The 19,405-nt window shown below is 40.5% G+C and overlaps 1 protein-coding gene across 2 annotated transcripts in view; it reads right to left on the minus strand.

Annotated features, from left to right (window-relative positions):
- LOC112108246 (sex comb on midleg-like protein 2) overlaps positions 1-19,405 on the minus strand; it is a 115,758-nt gene that overhangs the window by 39,040 nt on the left and 57,313 nt on the right. For both annotated transcript variants that reach the window (XM_029910864.1, XM_026648690.1), the window contains 2 exons: positions 17,054-17,142; positions 15,339-15,582 (listed from right to left, as the gene is read on the minus strand). In XM_029910864.1, coding sequence (XP_029766724.1) covers positions 15,339-15,582; positions 17,054-17,142 — 333 coding nt within the window. The remainder of the gene's footprint in view (positions 1-15,338; positions 15,583-17,053; positions 17,143-19,405) is intronic.

The raw sequence follows: 19,405 nt of genomic DNA on the forward strand, positions 1-19,405 counted from the left end.
AAAACCTCTTAGGTCTCAATGTTTGAAATAATCAGAATTTGGGGAGGGTGAGAAGACATCCAAGAAACTAAAGGGCCTTGATCCTGCTTCCATTTTAATCAATGGGAATTTTGCTATTGATTTCACTGGGAGCAAGATTGGGCCCCAAATGGGAAAATAAAATGCAACAAGCCTAAGAAGAACATAAAGTCACCCTGGAAACTGGTCAATTGTTTTGTCTGAAAAGTACCATACTTTAATTATGGCACTGTTATTCCTGGGGTGGGTTACACATACTGAGATGCAACTGCTAGAAATTCACCAAGTCCCAGCCACTGTATGGCAGTAACAAACATTCATGACACAAAGGTACATGAGATGAACTACAAGCAGAAGAAATGAGAAAATAGAATCCATTAAGTAATGGGAAGACAAATATCACTTGGAACACTGCTATAACATAATTTTAAAAAGAGAGAACTCCAATGGCCTTATCCTAAAGCAGGAGTCGGCAACCTTTCAGAAGTGGTGTGCCGAGTCTTCATTTGTTCACTCTAATTTAAGGTTTCACGTGCCAGTAATACATTTTAACGTTTTTAGAAGGTCTCTTACTATAAATCTATAATATATAACTAAACTACTGTTGTATGTAAATTAAATAAGGTTTTTAAAATGTTTAAGAAGCTTCATTTAAAATTAAATTAAAATGCAGAGGCCCCGGACCGGTGGCCAGGACCTAGGCAGTGTGAGTGCCACTGAAAATCAGCTCGTGTGCCGCCTTCGGCACACGTGCCATAGGTTGCCTACCCCGGTCCTAAAGCATCTCCCGGGCTTATTCATACAAAGACATTCAACACAGTCTCTTCTTTGGGAAGAAGGGGGAAAACCCTGTCCTCCTTTTACAACAGATGCCTTACTCAAAGATACCACATGGGACTTGTGAGATACCAAGAAATATTAAGAGGGGGAAAAAAGGCCTAACAGTGAGAGGATGGTGGCAAATCATATTTTTAGCCCCAAGCATTGTGGATTTTTCATATAAAACTAGGAGGAGAGTATAAATCTGCCATTTTGTGCGTGTCTGGTTTAACTATTGTGACCTGGTCATGGAACAGAGCTGAGTTAGAGAAAAATGTAATCTACGCAAAATAAAAATGTTACGTCAACATTTGTTAATGCTCCAAAAACAAATATATTATTGTGCTGTATATAATGCTTAATTTAAAGTTTTGGACTGTAAAAATTTCAGAATCCAGAGTAATTGTATTAATTTTTAGTGAAACTGTTCATTAAACTATTTTTTCAGCTGTTCATTGTTTGTTTGCAAAAACATTAATTACATTCTAAACTTGGATAAATAAAAAATCAAGGTACAGGACAGTTAGTTTTAAATAAAAAATAATTTGAATATCACTGTGAAAAAGTGAATTTCTGATAACTATCATCTTGGAAAAATCTGATCTGAATAAAGAAATTGGACATTGAAAATATTGTTGAAAAGTAAAAGATACAGACAACAAGGTACTTCACATTACCTGTTTTTGCCTGCACTATTCCTAAGCCTGCAAGCAGCTCCTGAAGGGGACCTTTAATATCACAGGTTGATTAGTGTAATGAAAGAAGACTGCTCTAACCAACAATAAAAGGACGGCATTGGGAGATAAGTGATGAGGTGACACATTTATGGGGGGGGAAAGAGGCAGCTGAGGATAAAAGCAGCAGTAGTTCATCAGATATCACGTTTATATTTAGATTACTGGTCACAGTCTTCCTTATGGTCACTAAAATCTGTCTCTGCAGCACTTCAGCTAGAGATTTCCCTCTGTAACTCCCCCTATTCCCTGCATCTCATTTTTTCACACCTTGGCTCATTTAAATTCCTATTCTGATAGTCTAGGAAGGTCTGGATGAGAAAGAAACTGAATTTTTTTCCTGTCATTGTCTGCATGAAAGATGCTACTCAATCTTCGCAGATGAAGCTACTTAATTATATAGTTATCAATTTCCAGACAGGCTTGTTTCCAACTGAATTTTAAAAATCCTCTCACTAAACTTCATTTTGTTTAAGGAAGCATTTCAATTGCTGCCAAATTGTGTGTTCTTTTGTGCAGGGAAAGGTGACTGCCTCATAAAACAGATACAAGATGTATTATGTTGTCTAGACAATTGTAACGGACGTGTGATGAACTTGAGCACACAAATGTCCAACAGAAACTTCCCTCTTACTATGAAGTTCTACAGCAGCTTGAAGACTGTTCTGATGATCCCAGGTTAGTTTCCACCTAATTCAACCTTAAAAACCCCAGACTGCTAGTTACAATGCAGAACACTACAGTAAGTGTGGTAGGGATGTCTTACATCAGTTACAATCAAACAAGGGTTCTGAGGGTTACACACTGAAAAAGTCATCAGTGTGAGCTAAACATGTACAAAATTGCAAAGCGAAATACAAAAAACATATTGAATGATAGTGTTACAATTTTATAAAGTCTGCCAAACCTATGATGATGGAACTCAGGATTAGTTAATGTTAACTAGTCAACCAGACACAGTTGCAAAATTTCTCTCTCTCTTTTTCTCATATACCTCCCTACATCCACTACTCTGAAAGAGTCAAACATGGGAAATACCAGCAATAAGACTAACACCCAAGGGTGTTATAAACTATAGTTTATCTAGTTAAACAATATTTTGTTTTAGACAATCAATAGTTAGCCCTTCCCTCTCCATTTTACCTTTTTTATTACCTCTTTCTTAGGGCAGTATCCAATGCCTATCAAAATCTATGGTAATCTTTGACTTTCATGATGCTGGATAAGGCCCTTAAAATGTAAATTCTTTGGAACACAGATTCATGTGTATGGAAACATCTATCACACTGTGAGTGCTACTATAAATTTATGATGGATATCCCTCATTTTATACCTGAATTTATCTCCATGCTATATACATCACGTGCTATTTCTACTTCCTCCTATGATAAATTATTTACATCAGAAATGTTAAACTACTTAACCAACCTGTAGAAAAATGTATTTAGACCAAGATAATGCCATAATATTTCATGCTAATTCCTAAAGTCCCTGCTTGCTCTTGTATCCTTCACTTTAAATCTGTCAGACATTTTTGCCCTGACAGATTACAAAGTATATGATCATGGCATCCAAGATTAAAAAGACTGCTATACTAATTAGGAAACCTGAAGTCGTTCCTAATATTTCAGAATTAAAACACATTGACTACAAATTGCCTAGTACAATTACTTTCACCTCTAAAACGTGCAGCATAACTAGAACTACTACTTTCCCTTTTTGAAGTAGGCTTGAAAGTGATACGATGGTAATGAATAATCTACCTTGAAAGTAAGCAATATGAAATTTTTGTTTATCTACCTAAGCTATCTAGATGTTCACTGTGACGGACATTGCAACCCCATGCAGTATCTCTGGGGACGACTGTACTAAATTTATGAATGGCTCATTAAGATTGTGTTGTACTCCATGGATTACGGTGAGTCACTGAAACTAAACAATTCTAGAGAGGTAGTACCCTCTTCATTTTGATTCAGCAAATGGACATGACTCTCTGTCCAAGAGGAGGGCCCAACCCTTGTTAAATGGGACGTTGGCCTACCTACCAGACTCCTCATATGGAAGATGGGTGATTTCTGGTATGTTTAGTATGGATTTAAAATCTGTTTTTTGTTTGTTTGTTTTTTAATATTGTAGTGAGGCGGAGTGTCCTCCCTCTGATGCTGACAGACAGAAACCACTAACCCGGGTGGGCAGAGCCAGGCCAGGCCTGCCCCTTGTGTCAGAAGCGGAGGAGTGGAACAGGAAGTATAAGAGGCGGGGCCTCCTGCTCAGTTGAGGGAGACCCAGGGAAGGAGTTGGACACTGCTGCCAGCCCCTGAACTGTTTCAACCCCTGCCTCTGGAGGAATATCCGGAGGAGCTGCTGCCTGGTAAATGCTCTGAGCCAGTGAGCGATGAAGCCCTACAAACAGGTGAGAGTAGGCAGTAGCCCAAGGAAACCAGACATTAGTCCAGTTATGTTTGCTGAAGCTATGGTCAGTGTGTTTCGGCAGCATCCTCGCTGACCCAGTGGCCCAGATTCCCAGCCACTGTTAGGGTCCTGGGCTGGGACTCAGAGGAGTAGGGTGGGCCCAGCTCCCCCTAGTGCCTGCTACCAACCCCATCCCTGGGGTGGCAGCCAACCCACAGTAGGCCAGATGGCCTGCATTTGTTCACTGTCTTTCCCAGACAGAGAGTTGGGTCATAGACTGCTTCTGCTCGGCCCCACCCAGAGAGCTGAGCCTGACTGTGCCTGCCCCAGCCAGAGAGCTGGCTACAGACTGTTATTGGTGCTAATCCCCTATTGGTCAGCTCTCAGTTGCTTGGTGGTATGGCAAAATGGAGCAGCCTCCCTGACTTTGACAGGAACTACTCCAAGCCACTACTTATGTTTTCTTTGTAATGCTTTTAACCTATGAATAAATGTGCTTGCTGGGAATAGCTGTGTGGTCACTGGTAAAAAACTGTCCTTGTCCTCTGAGATAACATAATATACACGCTGGCCTTTAAGGCAGACTGGCTTCTTAGGGACATCAGAGTGGATGGCGGGGGGCTGTGCAGCCCTAAAGCCACTGGTAAGAAGGGAGTGAAACAAGGGTCCCTATCCAAGGGCAAGTCATGGCTGGAGACTTGACTGGGCAAACCTGCAGTGGATCACAGGAGGGAGGGAAAAATGAGTGCAGTTACGCTGAAATTATGACATGGATATACTGAGTATGTCTAATATATTGAAATTATACTGTATATGTTTACATCTGTCATCCCTGAAGGCAAAAATTTAAATCACAGACCAATTTTTCCAACAACTTTTTGTTTGCTGATGTTGTTTCCCATTCTGGGCAGCAAGAAAAGTTAATTCATTTAATATAGCTGCAATGATCTTTTGGCTCACTTTTAAAATAAAATAAGTCACTTGCCAAATTTTCCCAAGCAACCCGTCCATTTGTGACTGTAACTATCAAAAGATGCCACACTTGACCTATTTTAGAAATGTTCTTAAGAATACCAAAATCACCATCTTTGGTAAGACCAAAAGCAAAAGATTTTATGAATGTTCCAAGCTTGATATATAACAAATCAGACTATTATCTACTGTACTTCTAGAGTTCAAATGATTTGATGAATTTTACTTTTATTTGCTGAATAATGTATTATGTGAGTCTGAGGCTTAGGCTCTAACAACAAAACCTCAGAAAGATGCTTTACAAATGTATTGCCTCACAGCCTCAACTGTAACTAACTAGAGTTGTCAATGCTGGAGCTCTTGAGCAGTCTAAGTTATCGCTAATGCTGCTTCTCAAGGAAATTATACTGATTTGAGCACATTGTTCAGCTGACACCTAAATATCTTCTGAAGAAAGTCTTCTGCAGAAATTAACTGGGTACAAACTTCAGGCCTTCTGTTTTTAAGAAGGCCTGAAGTGTTTCCATGAAGGTCCTTGCTACAAACTGAATTGACTGAAGAACCTCAGTGAGGAAGAAAATTACCACCTCCAAGGAAAAAGACTTGAGATTCTGAGGGTATGTCTACACTACCCATGTTACAGCACGGCCATGGCAGTGCTATGACGTGGGCAGTGTAGACCCGCTTTATCGCTGTGGGAGAACTCTCCTGACAATTAAAAAAACCCACCCCCAATGAGCGATGGTAGCTTTATTGCCGGGAGCGAAAGCGCTGTCTATGCTGGTGCTTTTCAGCGCTAAAACTTTTGTCACTCGGGGGTGTGTTTTTTTAACACCCCTGAACAACAAAAGTTTTAGCGCTGAAAGTGGCAATGTAGACACAGCCTAAGTCTAGCAATTTGTTTCTTATGACTCTGGGCAAGCTAAAATTCCAGCTCTTGACACCCTGCTTTTCTCATGAACCAGGACTACAGATTGTGAAGATGTAAAAAATAAAACCTTATGTGAAATAATATTGTACAAGCTATTACATTTGTAATTCACCATGATGGTTTTATATGTGCTCTCCTGTTGCTGCATTGAAATGTAGTCCTTTAATTTGATTTGAAAGCAGTTTTTTGAAGTAAAAATCAGTGCATTTTAAGATTATTATCCTACATCCTGGGTTAGGTGGATCCCTATTGGACAACCCAATCTGGCTACTTAGGTTGTAAACTTTTTGGGCGGGGATTGTCCTTTTGTTCTGTGTACATCACCTAGCACAACAGGTCCATGACAGGAACACCTATGTGCCATGAAAATGCAAACAGTAATACGACCACCATTGAAGTCCCCATGTACTTCACTGATAGTACTAACTACGCGATTCTGTTTTTTAATGAAATAATTTAATCAAATTAACTGCAGTCCAAAAAAAGTTAGAAAACAGCTAAAAGATACCAGTGCACGATAAAAGCCACCAAGCTCACAGGATCATACACAACTATTTACAATACTGATGTAGCATTAATGAAATTACAGTAAAATGGTAGCTTGTAGAAGATCAATTCCTGAAAAATAAAACTTTAACAGTGATAACATTTTAATATCTTATCATATTGAGCTGCATATATCCTAGTTTGCAGCTGTAGCTTACTTGAGTTTAATACAGCCTTGGGATGATTTAAAGGGCTAAATTCAACCCTGCACCAAGCCCATTTATGGCAATGACAGTTACACCTGAGATGAATTTAGCCCTAAGGGTTAAAACCTTCTGGTACACAAGTACGGTCTATTTGAAGACTCTTAAAGCAAACACTGATTTAGGCCAGACAGTCATTTTTGGTATTTATCCAAGGCACTTATGTATGATAGGTCTGCCAGGCATTCTTTGCCATTCACCATCCTGACTGAGGCCTGATCTACACTACATGGTTAGATCAACATAAGCTGCCTTGTGTTGACCTAGCTGTGGCAGTTTCCTCACTTAAATTTGGCTCCCGGTGACAAAAATGGCTCTATATGCCGATTTAGTACCACCTTCTCCCCAAGGGGTTTAAAGTCACAGTCAATGTAATTAAGTCGACGCAAGTGTCAGTGTAGACACTGAAATGCTTACATCAACCATTATTGGCTTTCAGGAGCTGTCCCACAATGCCCATGCTGACAATACAGTTGATACAAATGCTCCTGGTGAGGAGGCACACTGCCGACACAAGGACCCAAGTGTGTGCACACAGAAGCGATTTAATAACTGTGGTGGCTATATGCCAACATAAGTTAGGTCAATATAATTTTGAAGTGTAGACATGGTCTTACGGTTCTTTGTCTGTGACTGTGTCCAGTCAGCATACTATTTAACCAGGAGCATTAGCTGCATTCACACTTCAGTGATGTGTGAAAGCACTTCACACATGGAACCATGCTAATTAATTGCAATTGCTAACAATTATGGGCTTGTCTACACTTAAAATACTACAGAAGCACAGCTGCACTTCTGTAGCGCAACCATGTAGACACTACATACCTCCTCAAAAGGTGGTAGCTAGGTTGACAGAAGAATTCTTCCACCAACATAGCTCTGCCTAGGTAGGGACTTATGCCTTGTCTACACTACAGAGTTTTGTCAACATGGTGGACTGTTGAACTGAGTAGTGAATCACATCATTATGCAGGTGTGGGATGATGAGCAGTGGCTGCAGAACTTTCAGATGCGGAAAGCCACCTTTCTGGAACTGTGTGCGGAGCTCGCTCCAGCCCTGCAGCGCAAGGACTCCAAAATGAGAGCTGCCCTCTCGGTGGAGAAGCGCGTAGCGATCGCTGTGTGGAAGCTGGTGATTCCAGACTGCTACCGTCATTTGCTAAACAGTTTGGAGTCGGGAAGTCAACCATTAGGACTGTGGTAATGCAAGTGTGCAGAGCCATTAATTGCATTCTGCTATGAAGGACTGTTACTCTTGGCAATGTGTGTGAAATATTGGATGGCTTTGTGGCAATGGAATTCCCTAACTGCAGCGGGGCAATAGATGGCACGCATATTTCAATTTTGGCCCGGACCATCTTGTAACAGAGTATATCAATAAAAAGGGATACTTTTCTATGGCATTGCAGGCACTTGTGGATCACTGTAGGCGTTTCACTGACATCAACGTGGAGTGGTCCGGGAAGGTGCATGATGCATGTATCTTCAGGAACACCTGTACAGAAAGTTACAAGCACAGACTTTCTTTCCAGACCAGAAGATTCCAGTGGGGGATGTTGACATGCCTATAGTGATCCTGGGAGACCTGGCGTACCCCTTGTGACGTTGCACTCTATACGATTTTATGAAAATATGCTAGTGAGTGTGAATATAATGTAACTGGAATATGCTTCATGCAAAGGGTCTCTTGTAAGGTATCATTACAAAGCTTATAATCTCCTGAGTGTGGTCATCCTATTTGTATAAATGTATCACTCTTGTATCTGAAACTAGAAATATGAAATATAATTCTGAGGTCCTATTGCAAAGTGTGGGCCATTAGTGGTGGCTTGGAATCTTGATGGCACCCATTAACCAGGACAATTGACTGTAGATGGCTCTGTTTACTTGCAAGTCTTCCTGTATACCTGTGTGCTGGCAAGTGGGTAATGAAGTCTTACAGTGACATGTGATCATGTCACCTGAACCAGAATCCATCTTAAACCTGGTGCTTTTCCATTTAGAAGGAGGGGTGGGAACCCAGAGAGGGACAAAGGATTTCCGTCTCGTGCAGAAAATATATAAATGGGTGAAACAGAACAAAGAGGGCTGCAGTCATGAGAAATCCCCTAGCTACCACCTGAGCTAGAACAAGGACTGTACCAGGGGAAAGGATTGGGCCCAGACTAGGAAGGCATCCAGTCTGTGATAGAAGCTTATTGAAACATCTCTGAGGGTGAGATTTTATATGTAGTCAGTTTTCTTACTGTATTAGGCTTAGACTTGTGTGTTTTATTTTATTTTGCTTGGTAATTCACTTTGTTCTGTCTGCTATTACTTAGAACCACTTAAATCCTACTTTTTGTATTTAATAAAATCACTTTTTACTTATTAATTAACCCAGAGTATGTATTAATACCAGGGGGGAGGGGCAAACAGCTGAGCATATCTCTATCAGTGTTATAGAGGGCGAACAATTTATGAGTTTACCCTGTATAAGCTTTAACAGGGTAAAACAGATTTATTTGGGGTTTGGACCCCATTGGGAGTTGGGTATCTGAGTGCTGGAGACAGGAGCACTTCTTAAGCTGTTTTCAGTTAAGCCTGCAGCTTGTGGGGGATGTGGTTCAGACTTGGATCTGTGTTTGCAGCAGGCAAGCGTGTCTGGCTCAAATAAGGCAAGGCACTGAAGTCCCAAGTTGGCAGGGAAAACAGGCTCAGAGGTAGTCTAGGCACATCTGGTGGCAGTCCCAAAAGGGATTCTATGATCCAACCCATCACACCCCTTACAGCCCATGGCTCATGAAAGCTTACACGGGAAACCTGGACAGCAGCAAAGAGCACTTCAACAGGTTGAGCCGGTGCAGAATGACTGTAGAATGTGCCTTTGGCAGATTAAAAGCAAGCTGGCAGAGTCAGACCTTAATGAGAAAATATTCCCATAGTCATAGCAGCCTACTGCACACTCCATGATATTTGTCAGGATAAGGGTGAAAAGTTTTCCCTGGGGTGGAGCGCGGCGACAGATCACCTGGCTGCTGAATTTGAGCAGCCAGATAACAGGTCTATTAGAGTGGCCCAACGGGGGGCTACATTTTAACCACCACGTGTAGGAGACAAATACAGATTGCTTATCTTTCAGATAATTTGTTTTTATTAAATACCAATTAAAACACTCACACACACACACACACACAAAAGACTTGGTGGGAAGGGAGATAGGAGTGCAGGGCAGTGTAGGCTCTCATAGCTGTGTGTAAGTCCAACTATCATTCTGGAAGCTGTCCGAAGGGATGGAGTGAACGGGATACTGAGACGTTTGGGAAGTTGCAAGGAATCTGTGGGGCAGTTTGGGGAGGGCACGGAAAGCAGTTGTGTATCAGCTGCGGGGGATGGTGAGCATGCATGTCTTCTGCCTGCAGTGTGATTATGGACTTCAACATCTGTTTGCTCCTCCACCACTTCTATCATCCACTCCTGACCGTTTACAATGCACTCCTCACTCTCCTTTCTGTCTTGCCTTGCTATTTTAAATTTTTCTTTCAGAGTCTCTCACCAGTCCCTGCATTCTCTTTTTTTTGGCCTCTGAGTATTGGCGCACTTCTCAGAACATGTCTTTCTTGTTCTGCCTTGGTTGCTTCCTTATTTGGCAGAGGTGCTCCACCAATGTGTAGAAGGTTCCCCTATAGGCCATATCTGCGTAAGCACAAGAAATAATACACAGAAGCATGACTGTTAGTTCACACACAGCATTGAATCATCATAGTAAAATACACCTCCTTTAACATATGAATCACTTTTTCTCTGTCCCTTGACAAGCACACATCTCAGTGAACACCCTAAACATGGTGAGTTCGGCCCAGAGAGGGATGGGGTGGGTTGGGCATTCAAGATGGAGCAAGGGTCTAGGTGGTATTTTAAGGGGATCACTGCAGGTGATTAGGGACAATATTGTAAATTCTGCCATAATTTTCCACAGGTGGGGGTCAGTGAAGGCGATCTCTTACTCCTGAAGGTAAGCAAGGATGCAAAGGTGAAGCATTCAGCTTCAGACACAGTCCCTATGCTGCTTGCCTGTGTGCTGCTTTAGTCCCTGCACAAGTGATTGCCAATTGGCGCAGGAAAGTTTCCTACAATGGGGGAAGGAGCAAAGCAGCTCTGCCAAGGAATCTTCGACAGAGAATTGGCAAGTACCTCCAGGAAAGTTTCCTAGAGATCTCTCTAGAGGATTCCTGTGAAATCTCAGTGTGCATTAACAAAATGTTCCACTGCACCGCTTAGCTGCACAGGGTAATGTGAAGCACATGCAAACACAGCTAATCTTGTACATTTCTATCCTTTCACTCACTTCTAGAATATACAGAGCAAAGGACAGCTCTACCTCATATAACCGAGCATCATTAACTCAAAAAGATCACTTACCAGAGATCTCCTCGCCCGCATCATGCACGCTAGAGAGGGACTGCTGGGACTGGCTAGACCCCTCTGGAGTGGAAAAGAGGTCCTGACTCGCCATACCATCGGATGACCCTGTTGTGGGCTCCACATTGTCCTCCAACTCGACCCCCTCGCCCATGACTTCATCCTTGGGGTGAATCTGCTGTCTGCCACCACCTCCAGCCCCGCCCAAGTATCCATGGGGCTCTTGGCGGTGCAGGTGTGATCACCGTCAAGGTTGGCATCCAGCTTCTTCTAGAAGTGGCAGGTCTTTGGCACAGCACAGAGCGACAGTTTGCCTCCCTTGCCTTCTGGTATGCCTGCCTCAGCTCCTTTATCTTTGCACGGCACTGATGCATGTCCCGCATAGCCCTTATCACACAAGCCACAAGAAATCTGACCATAAGTATCAAAATTTCTATGGCTGGAGCAGAGCTGGGACTGCACAGCCTCTTCTCCCCACCGTGCCAGCATATCCAACAACCCAGGTGTGCTCCAAGCGGGAAAGCGTTTGCTGCATGGAGCCGCCATGGTCAATTGGGAAGATGCGATGTGAGCTGTCCAAACCGAGCAAACAGGAAGTGGCACTTCAAAAATTCCCGGGTCTTAAAAGGGGGAAGGACAGATGCCTGTGTACCTGGGTGCAGGGCAGCAGAGTTTGAACTGCTGACCAGAGCAATCAGGATGGGCATTGTGGGACACCTCCTGGAGGCCAATTATAGCAACATAACCAAGCGCAGTGTCTACACTGACTTTTGTTGATATAACTTTGCCAAAAAAAAGTTCTATGCTTTATTTTGTCAACAAAGCAGATGAATGTTGTGGGCAAAAGGAGCATTGTACACCTTCACTGTGTTGTTGATGAAAGCTGACTTTTGTTAACAAAACTGTGTAGTGTAGACAGGGCCTTAGGTTGGCTTAATTATGCCACTCAGGAGTGTGAATTTAATTGATCTAATTTTCTAGTGTAGATCAGGCCTCAATGTAAAAAAAGCTCTACGCTTCAGCCCTACAGCATGCAACAAAAAAAGACGGAAGGTGACAAGATGAAAACAATTAGGTGATAAAGAAAAGGGAAGAAAGGACCTTTTACAAGCATTAAAAAAATGAAGCTTCACAACACTTCTGTAAAACCATGAAAATTCTTTCCTGATTCAAAGATTGGGATATTGAAACACAGTGTTTTAAAGGAGTCATCTTTCAAATGTGCCCAAATTCCAGGAGTCCAAAGGGGGGTGAGAAAGTGAAAGACGGGTATTTCTCCAGCAGATATTTGCTAGTTAACAGCATACGTCAAATCATCAAGCGGTCGTCTGCGCCATAATTTTTCCTTTGGGAAATAGCACATCACATTCCTTTCGATTTCTCTTAGGGAAATAGGGAAATACAGCCTCTTTCCTACCAAATATACTTAGTAGTAGCCAGCACCCCACAGATTATCATAGCTCAAATTAGTTTAGTTCTGAATTTCTTTACAGCCACACATTCAAAGGTTTCCCTTGATCATAATCTCCTCTTTGGTCCACTACTGCAGGAAGGATTTAGGTCTGAATATAGAATATCAGGTCGCTATATATTAGGTCTGAATATAGAAAAGAGATCTTTGATTCTAAGTCCTATGAACGTGGGATCAGTTTGCTTGCAGATGCATCTTCAGATGACAGAGGTGCCATAGATCAAGATAACATGTTGCTACAAGAGATCAAAGCCATTTCCATTCTCCAAAATCCCATGCAACTTTAAGACTTGGGATTAGATTTAAATCCAAGTCCTTGATATTTTCTTTAAATTTCATAAATATTCCTAGAAAAAAAACAGACCACGTGACCTAAACTGGTGGATGGACAATTTATCAACAGAAAGGCAGTGGATGACATTTCTCTGTATGCTGCAAATTACAACTGGGATTTTCAAAGGAGCCCAGGGGAGTTAAGCACCTAACTCCCCTAACTTTCAATGGAAGTTAGGTGCTTAACTCTTAGTCACCTTTTAAGATCCCAAGCTAAAGCTGTTGAGGAAAAGGCTGAAGTTGTCACTAAAATCAACTAAGAAACATATTTCTTACATCTAAATCTCTTGTTTCATATGAGAATCACCCTGGGAATTGACTGGAAATGCAGCTTTCTTCTCATCATCTCCAATCTCACAGAAGTATTGCTTTAAAATTATGTTCCTAGCTATAAAAGATAGAAATGCAACTGTATGGAGAAAACCCTCCAATCTTCAAAGCCTTTTTAAAAAGACAGTATTATTTTTTCTACCTGCCTAAGGTACTTAAATGACCCCCATTATTGTAGTATCTGAGTGCTTCAATGCTTTTTGAACATCTTTTCATTTTATCATAATGAACATACATGAAGTTTCCATACAAGTTTTAACACATCTTATTCATAGCCTGTATTCGTTAGCATTTATCCTCACAACATCCCTGTGAGCTAGAGCAGTGGTGTTATCCCTATTTTACAGATGGGGAACTGAGGCACAGAAAGACTAAGTGACTTGTCCAAGGAAGTCTGTGACAGAGCAGGGAGTCCCAGGCTAGGCCCATAACCACTGGATCACCTTTCCTCCCTAACCCTGTTTCAGTCTAACAGGTTCTATTACACTAAGATTTTCTGTGACAACTCTTCCCAATTCTCATGCCAATCTTTAGTGGCTAGCCTTACCTCTGATTCTTACATTGTTGTCCTAAAAATGAAAAATGTTGGGAAAAGAACCATAAATGGTTACTTGTCTTCTTTGTTCTACCAACTTTTCTACAGAAATGTGCTCTTCTTGTTTCTCATCCACTTAACACACACAGTGAAACCGTTCATGATTAGAACAAATTATTCAGTAACAGTAGAATGAATTTTAAAATGTGATTCCTTCTTATAAAAACTCTTTTCACACATCTTGAATCTGAAAGGAGTAAGATAATACAACCCAAATTGTTTTACAGCAAAACTTCAGATTTCAGATATCTTATAAGAGACCCCATAGCATATCACAGATATTAAACAATAATATTCCTCTTTCATTTCACATACCTTGGCAAAGAAGGAAATGGGTATCTAATGACAGAGAAAAGCTAGGGGGGCTCTCTATCTATAGGTTCACATAAGTAGGTAGGTAAGCAGCAAACAAAGTATTTGGAAGAGCCTAATAATATACAATGTCAAAAACAGAAAGTTTACAGCCCAAAGCAAATGCTACAGGTAAGCCTAGAGTTTGAATCCCTTGGAAACAATAAAGAAACTTTTATTGCATTTCCTACTTTAAAACAGTATTTTTGTTCTTCAGGGCTCCATTCTATAACCGTGAGGTAAGGTGTTGATGCAAAGTTGAATATAAATTCCTATGAAATTCAATTAATACAGCTACCAACATTATTGAGACTACCAATAATGTAAGTAAAAGGTCTAGATGAAGTCCAATATTCTTCAAAAGTACATAGAGAACTGAACATATCCAGATCTCTCACTGCCTGAGAATTTAAATGCAATTGGTTTTAATGGAATTTGTTTAGATTTGGTCTTCAACCATTATCAGAATTAGAGCAGGAATGATAAAGAAACAAATTATGGCATGTAAATGTCAGTCAAGAAGAGTTTCCAGAGCTACTGTGTGCACAAATAGTTGTGAACTACTGTAAATGAGCAATAATAATTTCTCAAAGAGACAACAAAAAAATATATGATTGAGGTTAAGATTTTGTCAAGGTTATTTTTAGTAAAAGTCACAGACAGGTCACGGGCAATAAACAAAAATTCACGGGAGCCATGACCTGTCCGTGACTTTTACTAAAAATAACCAGGGGTCGGAGGAGCAATAACAACTGGAGCCCCATGGGGGGAGGGGGGGAGGGGCAGGGGGAAGAGATTGCCCAAGCCCCACCACTACAGGAGAGGGATGGGACACAGCCCCTGCTCTAGGCTCAAGGGGAGGGAGAGCGCACACTCCAACCGCAGCTGCGGTGGAGGGGCACACAGCTCCAGCCCAAGCTGTAGCCATGGGGTGCACAGTGCCATACGGGGTGGGGGGGCAGGCACACAGCCCTGACTCGGCCCTGGACGCTGACAGCTGAAGCCAAAGAAGTCATGGAGGTCCAATAAAGTCATGGAATCTGTGACTAAACCATATCCTTCGGTATGATACAGTGAAAACATGTCACTATTTCATCTGCATCAGCTGTTTACATATCAAAATCCTAAAATCTGCATAAGATCAGTTGGTTCTTAAGTCCCAGCTGCTTAACAGCAGCAAAATTTGGGAATATAGATTAAGCGTTATTACTGGTGGTTTTACCATTGTTGCCTGGTGGCTGTAGTGCATCTCCTGTTAAGCCACACCATCCGACTGGGAAGATATCTCGAGAATCATATTTGCACCAATAGTCAAATGCTCCCCGCCAGCCATCAAATGTAATGAAAACTTCATCTCCTCTAACATCTCCGATGGTCGCTGGGCAAATTAAATAAGGGTTCTTTTTGTCTACTGCTTCAAGTTTCATTCCAACTTTAAAATAGTCTGGAGCAGGTTTTGGTGGTTCCTGTCAAAATAAAATTGTAGAACACCTAGGTTTCCATGAATTCTTGAAAAACAGCTACTTTTCTCTAACATTCTAACTTCTCATACTGACTACCCCAAAAAGGTTATACAATACACATTTAATACATGTTACAAGTTTATTTTAAATTTTCTAGATTACCTAGGCTCAATTCTGCTGCTACTTATGTGACTGGGAGCAAGGTTATGCCGAGTCTACTTAAGCAGTTGACTGAGAAAATCTGATGTGTTCTACAGGAACGGTGGGATAGTGAACGTACACTAAAAATAAATGGCATAGTTTTATGTAGGGAGAGGACAGGATCAGAAAAATGTACTTCTACGAAGGACTGGATGTTTCTGGGGATTGATAATGGACTGGGGAACCTTTCAGCTCTTTATTACTTATCCAAATGCACATGCAAATAAATCATTAACATCTGAAGGCTGTTTAGTGGCCTGTGTGAAATAAGTTGGTCTCGGACAAACAAAACAAAAATCAGCAACACAACGGTCCACAATGTAACTCTTGTCAGTCTCAGCAGAAAGGCCAAAGGACTGAAGGGAAACCAAATTATATCTCACCCTCAAGAGGTAGATCCTCCAGAAGAGGGCTGAGGCATATTGCTGGGACAGTATCGAGAAGCTTGCAGTGCCACTGCTCATACCATAGCTATTTTATGAATGCATTCAAATCAGTATGTTCTCAAAATGAATGGGGATTCACGAGCAAAGAGCTTACAGGATCAAGCCCAATGTACGTTTTACTAAAACAAACTCATGCAAAGCCATTATCAGTACTAAGAAAGAAATTGCTGAACTTCACACTTTGATTTTAGCAAGCTCATAAGAATGGTAAGAGGACAAATCAAATCAACAGATCAGCTGAGTCATACTTGCATCCCTACATATTTTTTGCATAAAAACATTTCACACATTTTTTTTTAAGATCCTCTTTTCTTCAGCATAAAGGCTGTACTTCTAAAACTGATGGCATTTTTTTATTACTTTCAGCTAAGTCCCCACTACATTCTTAACAGCTCAACTGTGAAGTATGCGCCAAATAAAAATATTCAGCATAGACTCCCCATGCGTTCCTGTGGCTCTCATTCTCCTTTACCAGTTTTAGGCCAACACATACACAGGCACATCATGAATATGTTACTGTCAACAAACGAGAGATGCATGACATCTTAAATCCATGAAAAAAAACAAGCTAACACAATTTTTTCTAAATAATACAGCATACCTTAAAGGTCCAAACACAGGAAAAGAGGTGCCCATCCATTTGGACTAGAAGATGATCATTTCCTGTCCAGTTTTGTGGCTTGCCAATCCACTTCAAAGTAATTTTAAATAACATTGTTGCCTTTCCATGCTGAAGAGAACAGTACAATATCCTGGCATCCTCAATAAAAATGTAATCATGGACCAGTTGATGGAAGCTTGTTTACTAGGAGCCCCTTTCTTCTTACCTTCTTAAAGAATGCTGCAGGTGCCATTTCAGCTCCATTTAGTGTTCTTAACAGAAACATTGGCCAAGATGATGCATTCATCTGGAAACCTAATTAACATAAATAGATTAGTTGTGTAAAAGATCCTAGACTCACATTTATAAAATATTAATATACAGGAAGAAGAAGGATGCAGAATTTACCCCACTACTGTCTAAAACTCTCTGGTTTGGACTTGGCTAGAAATAAATGTGGCCAAGACACATGAATGCATAGAGCAGCTGTTTACAGCAGTAAACATGTTGGACAGTATATTTCCTTTCAGGAGTGATTTGCCTGCAAAATCATTTATCATGGTTACTATATTAAGTGTGACTAGAGACATGCAAGCTGTAGTACTGCAGATTAAATCAATCTCTATATTCCCTGGTCCCAAACCATCTTCCTTGCATAGTACCAAGTTATATTTACTGGGCCAGTTTTCTTTCATTCTCAAATGACATCCTCTGGTCTAGCTTCTCTGTCCTCTAACTCTTATTTTTTATTAGACACATTTTCTTCTCCATTGAGGCTCTTTCACAAGATTCCTTCACAAAAAGAAACAAGGAAGTGCAAACAAATTTCAATGAAACAATACATCCTTTAATTACAAAGACAAGAGCACAAAACAGGGAATGGTAGAAATGAAACATCTTGGTAAGTGTATGCATCACATTGCAATTGCATAAAGTGGAGAATGTTTCCATGCCAGTATTCTTCATTAAAAAAATAAGTGAATACAATGCACAAAGAGTTACTATAACCCAAACCTGCTTTTATTAAAAACAACTTTATCTTATCAAAACAATTGTTTGGTGGAAATATTCTTCATTTCATGGCATTCTCCCTCAGAACCAAGTACCTCCCAGTAAAGGAAGAGACATGCTTATATCTCTCTCTGCTTTCAAAGCACCTTCAGGGCTGTATTTGAAGCTACTAGACCGATTCAAATAGACAACAGGTATTTTGGGCCAGATCTTTAGCAGGTGAAAGTCTGTTGTAGTTCTCTCCAAAAAAACCTAACACAACAAAACAGGAATCTAATAGGAAACTTCTCTCTAAAGCAACTACTACTAGAATCCTTGTCTGGACTTGAAGAATTGCCTTACAATCTAGATATGATTTTAAAAAAACTAATAGTAGATATGGAAAAGTTTACATGACTTTTGATTACTTACTATTTAAACCTTAATTCCTGTCCTGGGTATTGGCTCCCTGACACAGTGGCCTTAAGTTGTACTTAACTGAGCAGACAGATTTAAAAGTTGTTTAAAGTCCACAACTCCTTAAATTGCATTTTAAAACTGGATACAAGAGATCTTATATATGTGAGAAATTGTCATGTTTAAATGTTCACAACTGAGAAACTACTGAGCTGATTTTTAAACTTGGATTGATTTCTAAGTCTTAACATGATTTATAAAACATGCCATTCTGGAAGTTTCTAGATTCTCCTTTTGAATTAGCTGAGAATTAGCTTTCTCACTGGAAAGCACAGAGTACGTGATTGCACATGCCAATAACAGGAAGGGTGGTGACACTACTCAGTTAAGTAGCTCAACTGATTTCACGTAAGCTTTCTTTAAAAAAATCACTTCTAATTAGAGCATGGAAAATGTTATCCCCAAAGGAATTTGTTTGAAAACATTATAAAGTACTTAAAAAAAAAAGTGGTTTCAAATGGAAGTTGGAATTTGAAACCTTAACTAGACACTGAACACTACTGAGCCCAATGTAATATGTGAAACTATGATATGTTTAGAGTTCAGGTGGGAGGGACTATTTTAACTCATTTGTTACTGTGAGAGAAATCAAATGTTGGGACCAGAAGGCTCCATTCCACTTGGGAAAATCAGTTGTGTAAGTGTCTAGCAGGAGGCAATTATACACCCAATTAGCTCCCAGCTTTACCCAGGAACAGGATGCTGCAAAAGTGCCAAGAAGGCTTTTTCAAAAATGTATCTATATATATGCCAGGATGTTTGAATTTTGGAACCTAGCTATCACTAAAGAATCAAGGACTAGAGGGACAATGTGTGACTATTTCTTTTCTGAATAAACTATGCAATAGAATGGCTGACGATCATTATGAGGGGAGCCAAACTTGCATTCCTGGATAGTACAAAAACATTTGCTTATTAGGTATAACATTTCAACTAATTTCAATGAACAGAAATGGCAACCAGAACACAAGGACATCACTAGCCACAGACTGGTGTATACACATTTTTTGTACCACTGTGTTAGTTTAGGAATAGATACAGTTAAAGACGTGCAACTAGCTAGTGTAAATGTAGTTATACCAATATAAAAGTGCTAATATCAGTATAGCCT

This window comes from Terrapene carolina, unplaced genomic scaffold, assembly GCF_002925995.2.
Source record: "Terrapene carolina triunguis isolate 2854851 unplaced genomic scaffold, T_m_triunguis-2.0 Scaffold22, whole genome shotgun sequence".
Lineage (NCBI taxonomy): Eukaryota > Metazoa > Chordata > Testudines > Emydidae > Terrapene > Terrapene triunguis.